Source organism: Ranitomeya imitator, chromosome 6 (genome assembly GCF_032444005.1).
Source record: "Ranitomeya imitator isolate aRanImi1 chromosome 6, aRanImi1.pri, whole genome shotgun sequence".
Classification (NCBI taxonomy): domain Eukaryota; kingdom Metazoa; phylum Chordata; class Amphibia; order Anura; family Dendrobatidae; genus Ranitomeya; species Ranitomeya imitator.
Window position 1 is genome coordinate 95,712,073 of NC_091287.1, and position 13,380 is coordinate 95,725,452.

Here is a 13,380-nt window from a genome sequence, read left to right on the forward strand (position 1 = left end):
CTATACTAGATGGTATCGGGTATTCTAGAATATGTAGGTAGTATATAGCACAGACTACGTACTATATTGCACAGTGACGTAGTATATAACACAACCGACGTATATAACAGAGCTACGTAGTATGTAACACAGTATACGTAATATATAGCAGAGCTACGTAGTATAGAACACAGCCACGTAGTATATAACATAGCCACGTAGTGTATTGCACAGGTATGTAGTATATTGGTCAGCCACGTAGTATATAGCAGAGCCACGTAGTATATTGTAGAGCCACGTAGTATATTTGACAGTCACGTTGTATATTGCACAGCTACATAGTCTATAGCACAGAGATGTAGTATATAACAGAGCCCATGCAGTATGTAATAGAGCCCACGTAATATATAGCAATGTGGGCACTATATGCGTGGTTAAAAAAGACTTAAAATAAAAAATAAACATATACTCACCTTTCGAAGGCCCCTTGAAGTCCTGTCGCCTGTGTGCGGTGCACGCAGCAGCTTCCGGTCCCAGGGTTGGTATGAGCGCAGGACCTGTGATGACGTCGCGGTCACATGACCGTGATGTCATGGCAGGTCCTTCTCGCATAGCATCCTTGGCACCGGAACCTGCCGCTTGCACTGCCGAGGACAGCGCACGACCTCGGAGGGTGAGAATAACTTTTTTTTATTATTATTGTTTGTAACATTAGATCTTTTTACTATTGATGCTGCATACGCAGCATCAATAGTAAAAAGTTGGTCACACAGGGTTAATAGCTGCGTTAATGGAGTGCGTTACACCGCGGCATAATGCAGTCCGTTTCCGCTGGCATTAACCCTGTGTGAGGGCTGACTGGAGGGGAGTATGGAGCGGGCGCTGACTGCAGGAAGGAAGGAGCGGCCATTTTCCTGCCGGACTGTGCCCGTCGCTGATTGGTCGTGGCAATAGTCGTGGGCGTTTTGCCACGACCAATCAGCGACTTGGATTTCCATGACACAGAGGTCGCGACCAATGAATATCCGTGACAGACGGAAGTGACCCTTAGACAATTATATAGTAGATATATTTTGAAAAAAAAAATCCCCTTCTGTAGGAAGGCACCAGTTGTGGCGCCTGCGCTGCAGCATGATCGCATATATAATGTGTATGTAATCCTTTTTTTTTTTTTTTTTTTTTTAGGTTATCCATAAATTCGTAAAAAAAACAAAAAAAAAAATAGTTTGAAAATGGCGCCAGCCGCGCCTGCTCAGTAGCAGCTATCGACAATCCGATAGTTGCTGCTGTGCAGGCGCCGGCTGTGCCATCTCACTAGAGAAAAAAAATAGTCTCCACTAAGATGGCGCTGCCTGTGCAGTAGCAGCTATCGGCGATCCAATAGATGCTACTGCCAGCTGCACCATGTTGCTAGAGAGAAAAAAAAATTGCTTCCTCCAAGATGGCGGTGCCTGTGCAGTAGCATCTATCGGATCACCGACAGCTGCTACTGCGCAGGTGCAAATGGCGTCATCTTAGTGGAGATAATTTTTTTTTCTCTAACAAGATGGCGCTGCCTATGCATTACCATCTGTTGGATCGCCAATCGCTGCTACTGCGCTGGGTCAAGCGCCATTTTCAAACTGATTTTTTTTTTTTTTTTTTTAGCAATTTATGGATAACCTGAAAGAAAAGGATTACATACACAGTACATATGCGATCAATCTGCAGCACTGGTACCACCACCAGCGCCAGTCTGCAGAAGGGAATTTTTTTTATATATAAATATATATATACATATATACATATATATATATATATATATATATATATATATATATATATATATATATATATATATAGATATACACATATATACATACATACATACATTTTTATATATATATATATATATATATATATATATATATATATATATATATATATATACATATACATACATACATACATACATACATACATACATTTATATATATATATATATATATATATATATGTATATATATTAATTTTATATACTAGGGGCAGGTCAGTGAGGGATCAGTGTCCTGTCAGAAGCCATACACATGAAAACCTCATCAGAGCACCACATGAAGACCCCCAACAGGCCGCCCTGGAGCACGGGCATATCATTAACTCAAAACTGAAAATAAAGATTAAACAACAACCACAAGATGAATTTCATCAACCCAGGTATCATTTTAATCAGTGTGTGTAGGTTACTGTGAACAATTCTGCTAATAGGTTCCCTTTAATGGATAGAAAAGTTAAAGAAAATTCTCAAAGGTGTCAGCAGTGAAGGAGCCAGATGCCCGTCCACTTAAAACAAAATTGAGAATACACATTTAATTATTTTACTCACTCATAGGGCTTGTTTTCACTTGCGAGGAACACGTCCGTGTCTCGTATGTGGAAACGAAGCTCTGGTGTCGGCACTGTGGAGCGCAGCGTGCGGCCGCATAGCAACACATGGAGCCGCACGCTCCGCTCTGGAGTGCCGGCACCAGAGCTTCGTTTCCACATGCGAGACACGGACGTGTTCCTCGCAAGTGAAAACAAGCCCATATAGCGACATTAATTCCACAGCACTTTACATCCATTATCATCACTGTCCCCAAAGGGGCTCACATTCTAAATTCCCTATCAGTATACAGCGCCTTGCGAAAGCATTCGGCCCCCTGGAACTTTTCAACCTTTTCCCACATATGATGCTTCAAACATAAAGATACCAAATGTAAATTTTTGGTGAAGAATCAACAACAAGTGGAACACAATTGTGAAGTTGAACAAGATTTATTGGTTATTTTAAATTTTTGTGGAAATTCAAGAACTGAAAGGTGGGGCGTGCAATATTATTCGATCCCTTTAATACTTTGTTGCGCCACCTTTTGCTGCAATTACAGCTGCAAGTCACTTGGGGTATGTCTCTATCAGTTTTGTACATCGAGAGACTGAAATTCTTTCCCATTCTTCCTTGGCAAACAGCTCGAGCTCAGTGAGGTTTGATGGAGGTCGTTTGTGAACAGCAGTTTTCAGCTCTTTCCACAGATTCTCAATTAGTTTGAGGTCTGGACTTTGACTTAGCCATTCTAACACCTGATATAACACTGCATGAGGGCTGTATTAGCTGCTTGGGAATAATCTAATTCACATAGTGTGGTTATGAATATTTCATTGTATTTTCTATATTGCTTTGTTGTACAGATGCCAAGAAAAATGGTGGCACAGGAAATAGTAGGAGTGCAGTGGCTCCACCTACTGGCGGTCTTTTTGCTGGAGGATTTCCAGTTCTTAAGCCTTCAAACCAAAGGGATGCAACAGGTAACAAGACAAATATATAATATTAACTTAACTTAGGGGTTGTCCTCTTTGAAAAATATTTACTTCATTAAACGGACCTGTCACCAGCTTCTCACTAAACTAAAAGCACTACCTTTAAACCGTCTAACATAGCAGTCCAACAACATGTGTGTAAACCCACAGATACCCTGCTCATCAAATAAGAAACCATATATAATTCCCCTGCGGTTGTATGGATTTCAGTCCAATGGGCGTCACTGGTCTGTTCTCGGTGCTTCCTCTGTCGCCATAATAGGCTGGCCTTCCTGCTTTTAGTTCATATTGGGAAAACATGCTGACAGGTTCCTCTTAAGGGCTATGACCATATTTGCACTGAAAATGTTTTTTTTTGTACATTTCCTTCTTATATGTCAGGACCTTTCTTATTAGTCTTCATTAACAATTAACTACAATTTTTCTACTGTAGACTCTGTGCAACCCTTTCACATGACTGGTTATCCTGCTACTTGTGACATAGATTTAGTATTCAAGATATCACCAGGGAGAAGGAGGAGGTTATAAATGACCGAAGGGAAAGCATGGAAAAACTTCAGGGGTAATAGATCGCACAAACTGAACTTTAGAAATCTAGATAGGAAGTCTGCAGTGCTATCTCTGGAGAGTACCGGTACTCGACTTTGCCAAAGAAGGGAGAGGGAATCATATAGCAGTGCTCAGCATCATTGCTTTTTAGTATAAGGAAATCCCTTATGGGACATAAAAGCAAAAATCAATACAGTAATGAAGCTGCACTTATGATAGCTAGTTTGCAGCATCTTGGACACACAGACCTTACATCAAGCATATCTTATTAGGAGGGACACATCCAGACTAGAAAAGTCAATCAGGAGCAGGTTGCAGACAGATCTTGGGATCTGTGTGCAAAAAAAGAAAGGGAATTGCAGCCTGAAATTTAAGCTGCATATACACTACAATGGTGCCTCATTCTGTGTAAATATCGCACTTCCGAGAACTATGGCAGCCTATGCAGATTGAGGGATCTAGTTTAGATTGCTTGGTGCATGTTGTTTAATTTTGTCTACTTGTGTAAGCAGGCATGTACACGCCTGCCAATCGGTAAAAATGTGCGAACAATCATTGTATCACCTTTAAGTCCATGTAAATGGACCTTAAAGGGGTATTCCCATCTCCAAGGTCCAATCCCAATATGTAGTAGGTGTAATAATAACAATATTAGCAAATACCTCCAATTAGAGATGTAGTATAGTTTTTCTGATTCACTATGTGTTTTTCCTCATGCGCAGCCATTGCAGCACCTTAGGTATCCATGGGTATGACCACTAGCAACTGGCTAACGAACGGTCGCTATATCAGATATCAGTCGTCATACCCATGGATACCTAAGGTGCTGCAATGCCTGCACATGAGGAAAGATACATAGCGAATCAGAAAAACTCTAGTACATTTCTAATTGGAGGTATTTGCTAATATTATTATTATTACACTTATAACATATTGGGATGGGATCTTGGAGATGGGAATACACCTTTAGAATAGCTCAGATTTTTTACACTGTTGATATTGTACTTTCAGGTAACAAAAGTGCTCCACAGCTTCCGGGAATGAAAGGAAGTGTTCCTAAACTACCAGATCAAGTACCCCCTAAAACTGATCACCCCAAGCCTATTCCACACACAGTGGCAGCTAGACCTCCTCCACCACGTCCAACTATCCTTGGCCGTTTATCACCAGTGCCTCCTCCAATACCACAAGCACCTCATCCAATACCACAAGTGCCTCCTCCAATACCACCATCAAGCAGCAAACCTCATCTGATGCCATCTTCACCTATTCCCTCTACTTTTAAAGAGAGACCTGCAAAACCAACTGGAGGATCAAATGGTCCACCATCGCCAGTGAATTCTCAAGACAAGTCTAAACTTCAAAGACCTCAATCCCAATTTTTTCCATCTACTCCACCACCACTTCCTCCTTATCCTCCACCTACATTACCACCAGGCTATCCTGGTAGGAGAAGCCCTTCCCCTTCAGTACCAGATGGCAGGGATCATTCAGGACTTCCACCCCCTCCATTACCATCTGTGCCATCCCGGTTAGAAGATTTCATCCCACCACCACCTGATATAAGGGATCTTCCTCCTCCTCCACCACCTCCTCCTCTTCTTCATCCAATGTCAATGTCTACCAAGCGCAGATTATCTGAGCCATTGCCACCTCCACCTGTATTTGGTAATGAATGCAGTAGTGTTCCACCACGACCACAAAAGGGGCCTTCTGGACGACCTGCGGTTCCACCAGTACCTGTATATGGAAGGCCTAACAAACCTGCTGGTAAGATTTTATTTGCATGACAAGCTATGGTTGATTTAATACATCGGCTATCACAGTCATTGTTATTTTTTTATAAATATCCGTCAATTATAAATGATGCTTTATCATGTGTTTACTCCCCTATACTTTGTGAATCCGCAATGTCTTAAGTCTTCTCTGCAGGAGACTGTGCCATTTATTCTTTTATAATTGCATTAAGTTTGCAAAATGTGATGTTTATTTTTTGCCCATGAGTGCAGGACTTCTGACAACATTCTGACTAGACATGTCTAGGTCTCGCTCAGTTCAGTTGTCTAGTTGGCACGTGACTGCATGTATGCAAATCACATACTCGCGATCACAAGTCCCTGTGCTGCTGGTACCAGAAAATTCTGACAGCACGCACTGTGAGGATTCACAAGACTTAAGCCCAAAACCTGGAAAACCCCTTTAACTATAGGGTTCACATAACAGCTCCAGAGTAGTTATACTGTTCCTATGAACCCCAAGTCTAGACAACCCCTTTAAAAAATATCAGCAATTAAGAATCATAACAATGAAAATTATTTTAATTAAAAACAAACTTAACGTGAATGAACTTTTTTTTCACTCAGGGAACAATGGAGGCCGATTGGCTCCTCCACCGCCACCTCCTGCAAGATCACCATCTACAGAGCTTTCGAGCAGGCTGCTGGGTAATCAGCAAGCTCCAAACCGAAGCCCAGCACAGCCGGGATATCGCCCTCCTAGTCCAAGAAATGTGCACTCATTAGGTAATGTTTTCACATTTAAGGCCTACGTTGTCGAAACTCTCTAACAGAAAATGTGTCCTTGTTGCCCATAACAACCAATCAAAACGCAGTTTACATTTTCCCAATGCATTTTAGAAAATGAAAGCTGAGCTGTGAATGGTTGTTATGGGCAACAACCAAGTTTTCCTACTAGACAGTTTGGTAAATTAGGCCTTTACTCTTCATATGTATAAAATATTCATGGCAGCCACAAAACTGTTTTGTGGACCCAGATTAGTCTTGGTTACTTGAAAAAACAACAATCAGGCCAAAATAGACAATGTTATTGGCGAGATGTTTTATTGGGGCATGGACACGGTTGAGCTATAAGAGTAGCATGCCATGTGAGCTCCCCACAGCTTGAGAAACTTCACCGGAATTTGACATTGATGGTCTACCCTTTGGATCGGTGGGGTCTGCTACCTAAGATAAAGAAGGGACCATTCACTGCCATAGTGCTGTGTATCTGTGCCTGGCACTGCAGATCAGCCATATTACTGCGACCAGACACCGCCACATAGACAAGAGCAGTGCTCTGATAATACTACACTCGTAGTTAGGTCAGTAATGATTAATATTAAAAGCCAATTTTCTGCAACACCTGACTCTTCTTCTCTTTTTTTGCAGAAGACTTTGAATCTAAATTCCCCTTTCATCCAGTAGAAGACTTGCCTCCACCAGAAGTGTATGAACCATTTGAAAAGGTGTACCCCAGCAAATGCAATTACGGTACGTCCTTCACTGCAAATATACATTGAAGGATAGAGGCAATTATTTATGTCTTTCTACTTATGAACCCAGTGTACATCCGAATTCTAGTTTGGGGGTCGTGAAAACGAAACTTCATGTGTCTTGCGTTTTGTATCTGTATTGAAGCTTATTGCATCCTCCTTATAAGACCCTGTTCACACCTTTGTTGTTGAATTCAGTTCCCAAGTTCCGTTTTAGGAATGTAAGAAATGGAATTAATGCCAATTGCCTCGGACCAGATTAATGTCCATTATTTTACCGAAACAAATAGTGCAACGTTGTGATGCTGCCTTGCTGTAGTTTGGTCACCATATATTTTAAAGGGAACCTGTCAGGTCATGCTAGCCTCTTTAAATGCTGTTTTTTAATAGTTTCAGGCTACAGTAAGATGGCCGTAGATTCTCACATTTGAGAAATCTGGCACGCTGTGAGGAGAAGACGGAGAACAACATTTCTCCATCTTCTCCATTCTTTGAAATCAGACTGCATTTGGATGGCATCTGAGTGCAGCTCGATGTTTCCCACGCACCTATAGACTTGAATGGGTGAGTGGCATGCGATTTCACTTTGTAGTGTGATGCGGTTTTTTCATTGTCAGATTCTGAAGTGTAGATAGAATTCGCATAGCCCTCATCCGGTGTATTTACTGGTGTGAGCAAGCCCTTAAAGAGAGTTTATTCTCCCTCTAAATGCAAATTAAGCTAATAGCTCCTAAACAAATTATATATGCAGTGTATATACTTCATTGCTGTAATTACTTTTAAATCTTGTTTTATACCATGTGCAAACTAGGCAGTTTCAGTGCACCTATGGCGTGGACAAGAGCTCGGTGCACCTTTACTGTCCCTTGCTTTGCATACTGACCACTACCGACTCTGCGCTCGCTTGCTCAGAGCAAGCACTACCTGACCCCTAACCGCGGTGCTGTGCGTGCACACTGACTGTGAGGGGGTCACCGTACAGGGGTCCCGCCTTTCATCATTGCCTCCCGACAGCGACCACTGTGTCCTACACCCTGAAGTGTAGCGAGCGGCTTCAGAAGAGGAGAGGATTAGTGATGTGCTTCCATACAATCAGGCGATATCAGCGCTGATTCATGCAAGTCATTATTCTGCTATCATCCATTCCTTTATTACTCCTGTGTATGGCATGTCTTGCGTTTCTCATATAATCCCTTTAAGTGTTAATGTTACATTTTATATCTTGTTAGCACCCTCCGCACCGAAGCTCCAGTTTCCGCAGATGAGATGAGAAAATCTTCATTACAACTGAAGCACAAAAAAAGACTTACTGAAGATTGAAGCTTTCCTGAAAATAAATGCTATAAATGTACATAAAGCACAGAGTAGACCATATTTATGTATTTTTGAAAGCTACGATGACGAAATCTGCGTAGACTGGATGAAAATGTATCCGCCAGACCCCTTGAACGGGGCATCAACATCACTGTGACGCTGCCTATATCATATATGTCATACGGATGCCACTTATTCTAGAGCTTTATCCGGGCAGCGAGGGTTGATGCCGAGACGAGTGCCTTGTTAATGGTTTCACTGTGAACGCTTTGGGCCAGACTCAAAGCTTTTAGTATAAATTGGTTTGAAAAGTCACAAAGTTTTTGCACAACATGGAATTGCACCAAAAAATTAACGATTTTTGAAGCTTAGTTTTGCCCAGCTCCGCCGCAAAGTGTGACAACACCCACTTATCAAATTCATGATGAGCAGCAGCGTTTACTACATCACAACTCTTTCTTCAGTCCCCGACTTAAGGACGGAGTCGCACACAACGTATAAAAAAAAACGGTCCATTTTACACGAACGCGAATCGCATAAATGTTCCCTGAACAGTGATCCGTATGTCATCCGTGTGCAATGCGAGGATGCGATTTTCTCTCATGTAAGCATCCGTGTCACATCTGTATGACATCCATATGGTGAGATTTTCTCGCCAGCTTGCAAAATGGACATATAAATGGATCCATTTGCTCAAATATTTGTGAAAACATAGACTGTGTGTATATATATATGTATATGTCAGTGACACCCATATATATCTTTATATTTCATACAAAGCTAGACAGCAGAATAGCCGATAATTCAATTGTCGGCATCTGTAAAATTATTACAGAACCCGACAGGATATGAGACATGGTTTACATACAGTTAACCTTTTCCGTTAGTTTTTTATGTGTCCCTCACTAATAATGTTATTCGTGTGTGTGAGTAAAATTTTGGAGCTATGTTAAATTAAAGGATTAATTCACGGAAAAAACTGGCGTGGGCTCCAGTGCAATTTTCTCCGCCAGAGTGGGAAAGCCAGTGACTGAGGACAAATATTAATAGCCTAGAGAGGGTCCATGGATATTGCCCCCAGCCACCCCAGAAAAGGCACATCTGTAAGCGGTGCAGTGCTAATGCTACCGGCCGGGCTGTAAACCACGGAGGAATGAATGAAAAGCTGACTGTGCAGCCTCTTCGCCTCACTGAACATGAACTCATTAACGTGGGAAAGTTTTGGAACATTTTCCCACGCTGTCACGTTCACTGTGTCAGGCGGGGAGTCTGCCCATACTCTGTTATATCTAGGGAGAACTTATACATATATACAAATTGTACACTATAGCAAATATTAGGATCAAGTAGCAAAACGTAAGTCAAAATTGATCAAATAGATAAAAAGTTTAACCCCATTTTTAGCTCTGCCTCTAAAAAGTAGAGTTAAAGATCTCTGCCTACCTTCCCTATATTATAAATATAGAAACAGTGCCTTGACTGTGCATGGTTGTGTCAGGTATTGCAGGTCATCTCATTTCAAGTAAATGGAGCTGAACCGCATTTATTATTTTGGAAAACCCCATTATTATGGTGGCAGTCACCAGGGCATCCTCTGCATCGAGGTTGTTTTTGGCGTAATATTTTTCCCACAAAAATAATGTTTGTTATTTATTGCTGTAGATTTGTGTCTATAATCATATTTATCAACTAAATATTATTATAATTGTAGCAAAAATTATCTGTATGATCCCCTTGATTTCCTAGTAATTGATATCTGATGATATAATTAATATGGGTTCCAAATTTACGTTGACATCAATCAGCTTGAGCCCTTTTCACATTATGGATCCACACTTAGGGTCCGATTCATCATTTGCATTTTTTTAAGTCACTTTTCTTTTTCACTTTGTGGTATCCCTGACTTTTTTTGTTTAAAATTCTTTAAAATGGCATACGCGATTCATGAATTTTGCAGAAAACCCCCAAAATGTCTTTTTTTCCCTGTCTTTAACTGGATTGTTTTGCAACCTTTTAACTGGAAAAGTGGTATGTTTCGCAAAATGTCGAAATCAAATGCGCCAAAATACTTGGTATACATAAAATCACTCCAAAGGGACTGGAGAAGAGTTGCGTAAAATGTTATGACTTTTTTAATGTAAAAAGTTGTATTTCATGTATCTGTCTAAATCATCTGGAAAAGCCACACTGACATAAAAATCAGAAAACTAACCAAATCACAAAAGACAACTTGTAAAAAAGACACAAATCGTTTGATGAATTTGTGGCAGATCAAAAAGTCACTAAGGACGGTTTCACACATCAGTGTCTCCGGTACGTGTGATGAGAGTTTTCTCACGTACCGGAGACACTGACACATGTAGACCCATTCAAATGAATGGGTCTATGCACACGTCAGCGTGTTTTCACAGACTGTGTGCAAAACACGCTGACTTGTCCGTTTTTGAGCGACAGCACTGATCACACAGACCCATACAAGTCAATGGGTCCGTGTAAACACGTACTGCACACGGATACCGTTCGTGTGCCATCCGTGTGCGTTTTTAAAGTCATAAGGTTAAAATTGAAACACATTGTTTCAATACATGGAGACGGATACACGGACAGCACATGGATGCTACACAGATGGGACAAACGGACACGGATATCTCCGGTACTGGAAATATCAGGACGTGTGAAACCAGCCTAATTGAGAGTTATTCATGCCAATAAACTGGCGGAAATGCAATGATGAATAGGGACCCTTAGTGTGTATGTCAGGGGGCATCCATCCATAGGGCTCAATGCACCCAACAGATCTGCAGGAATAGTGGGCTCTGCTATTTCATACATATTTATACTGTTATAGGTAACCCAACATATTCATCAAGCAATGACTGAAAACATGATGCAAGCATAGCATTAAATACATTTTCTGTCATGTCAAATCTTTTTTTTTTCTCTAAAATCCTACAATACATGATTGGCAACTTTCTCCCTAGACTATACATAAGGAGGTAAATATTAATCAGTGGCGGGTGGGGCAGGGAAGCCACATCTCATGGACATTGGCTGTATGAGCACATAGTAGGACATCAGCATGGTGGCAAATAACTGGAGACGTCATGGAAATGACCGGCAAGAATAAAAGTAAGGAATATAGCGCTGGAATGAAGGTCTCTGTCCCTATGTAATGCTCTGCTCATACAGGACAGCATAATAATAGTGACAGATTTCCTTCAAGGTAGCAGATGTCTGTTGGCTAAGTCTTCTGATTTTGCCAGGAATGACCAACCATTTGGTGCTTATGGTGTTGTCCCAACACTTCACCGATGACAAATCTCAGGGGAAAGAGGGATCAGGCATGTGAAATTTTAACATGTCTGATCCTTATGCTCTTAAGTGAAATTAACTGAAGTCACAGATGTCTGACAGCCACATATTTCCCTTTCTATTCTGAACAAAGATATAAGGGAAAAACAAGATGACACCTATTTTTCTTCTTTGAGAGCTCAGAGAGAGGGTTGCAAGCCACATGCAGAGTCCACCCAAGTAGTGGCATCCAGCTCGCACCACCCCCCATATTAGTAACACCCAGAACCCCCATTATCGGTATAATGAGTAAAGCTTCCTCACAGGAATAACACTGAGGCAGTATACTTTCATCCAGGGGTCCCCACCTTACCCCCATTAGGTACTCTCGCATCAAGCACTCCACCATATTATTACATGCAGCCTCAATCACCTTCTCTGGTGTCTGGCTCAGTATTTACCTAGTTTATCTCACCAATACCAAAATATGCTCATCCAGATCTGCTATCATTTGAGGGCTACTCATAAAAGTCACTATATGGAAAGCTACTCTTCATAGCTGTGGTCTAAAGAAGGCCAGCACTCCTTGGTCACAGTAGGTGCTCGGATAGGATCCCACACCAAATGGCAAAAGAAATCCAATACTCGTAGGCATGGTGAAAAAAAGTAAATTTTAACAATGTGGTCCACAGAACAGTGTAATGTTTTGGTGAAAACAAACCTTTATCAAGCATACACATGTAGGATAGACCACTTGAGAAAAGGCTGCGCTTAGGGAGACGTGACTGCGTTGCTCAGCGCTTTGCCTCTCAGCGGTCCAGAGACTGGCAAAGGGGAATGAAGCTTCATGGGAAAATAAACTTTGAAGTGCGAATAGGAGAAACTCTGGGACACCCAGCCTTGTTTTTATTGTTTGCCTTCTAGAATGTGAGATGACCACTGTGAAGAACCAATGATCGAGATTTCACCAATTTGGCTTGTGTGGATCTTCAGGAACTTGTGTAAAACATGCAGGCATTCACCCGATGAACAACCAAAACATTCATCGTGTGACTGGAACATTAATGCTGGCACTTAAATAGTTTTCACCTTCACATCGTTCTATCTAAACAGGAGATCTTGCCAGCCTCTCGCTTGTATGTAGCCCATAAGCGCTCATTTAACAACCATGGTTGGAAGCAATGATAGATCTTTTTTTAGTTACTGTCCACTCAATTTTTTACCAGAAGAAATCTTGTATCATCCAACTATTTGTTAAAAAGTACATTTTTGTCTTCGATAATATCTGATGAATAAACACAATAATACACTTATCAGGTAAATTGATAAAACCCAGAACTTGGTTACTCCATTGTGTATGGTTTTGTAAATTGTTTTCTAAAAATCTCAGTTTCCATTGTCATAAACCCGTATGTAACTATAATTTTTTAATAATAAATTCTAACACTTCGTACAATGCACAGTGAATGTGCTGTATCATTTACACATTAATCCCTCATATTCTGATCAAATGACTTGAAGGATATATAGCTGACAGAAATAAAACATGAAGGCTCTATTGGGGGAGATTATTATTTTTTGCTTTTTAGTATTTATCATTTTATGTAGCCACTAGATTAGTAACTTATTCCTAAACAGACCAT

The 13,380-nt window shown here is 40.9% G+C and overlaps 1 protein-coding gene across 2 annotated transcripts in view; it reads left to right on the forward strand.

Moving 5' to 3' along the window:
- WIPF3 (WAS/WASL interacting protein family member 3) overlaps nt 1-13,195 on the forward strand; it is a 53,312-nt gene extending 40,117 nt beyond the window's left edge. Inside the window, exons 4-8 of one of the 2 annotated variants that reach the window (XM_069729935.1) lie at nt 3,184-3,300; nt 4,873-5,631; nt 6,225-6,383; nt 7,029-7,130; nt 8,362-13,195. In XM_069729935.1, the coding sequence (XP_069586036.1) occupies nt 3,184-3,300; nt 4,873-5,631; nt 6,225-6,383; nt 7,029-7,130; nt 8,362-8,402 (1,178 nt within the window). In that variant the 3' untranslated portion in view covers nt 8,403-13,195. The remainder of the gene's footprint in view (nt 1-3,183; nt 3,301-4,872; nt 5,632-6,224; nt 6,384-7,028; nt 7,131-8,361) is intronic. The other variant, XM_069729936.1, reaches the window with a different exon arrangement.
- Nucleotides 13,196-13,380: the final 185 nt, after the last annotated feature.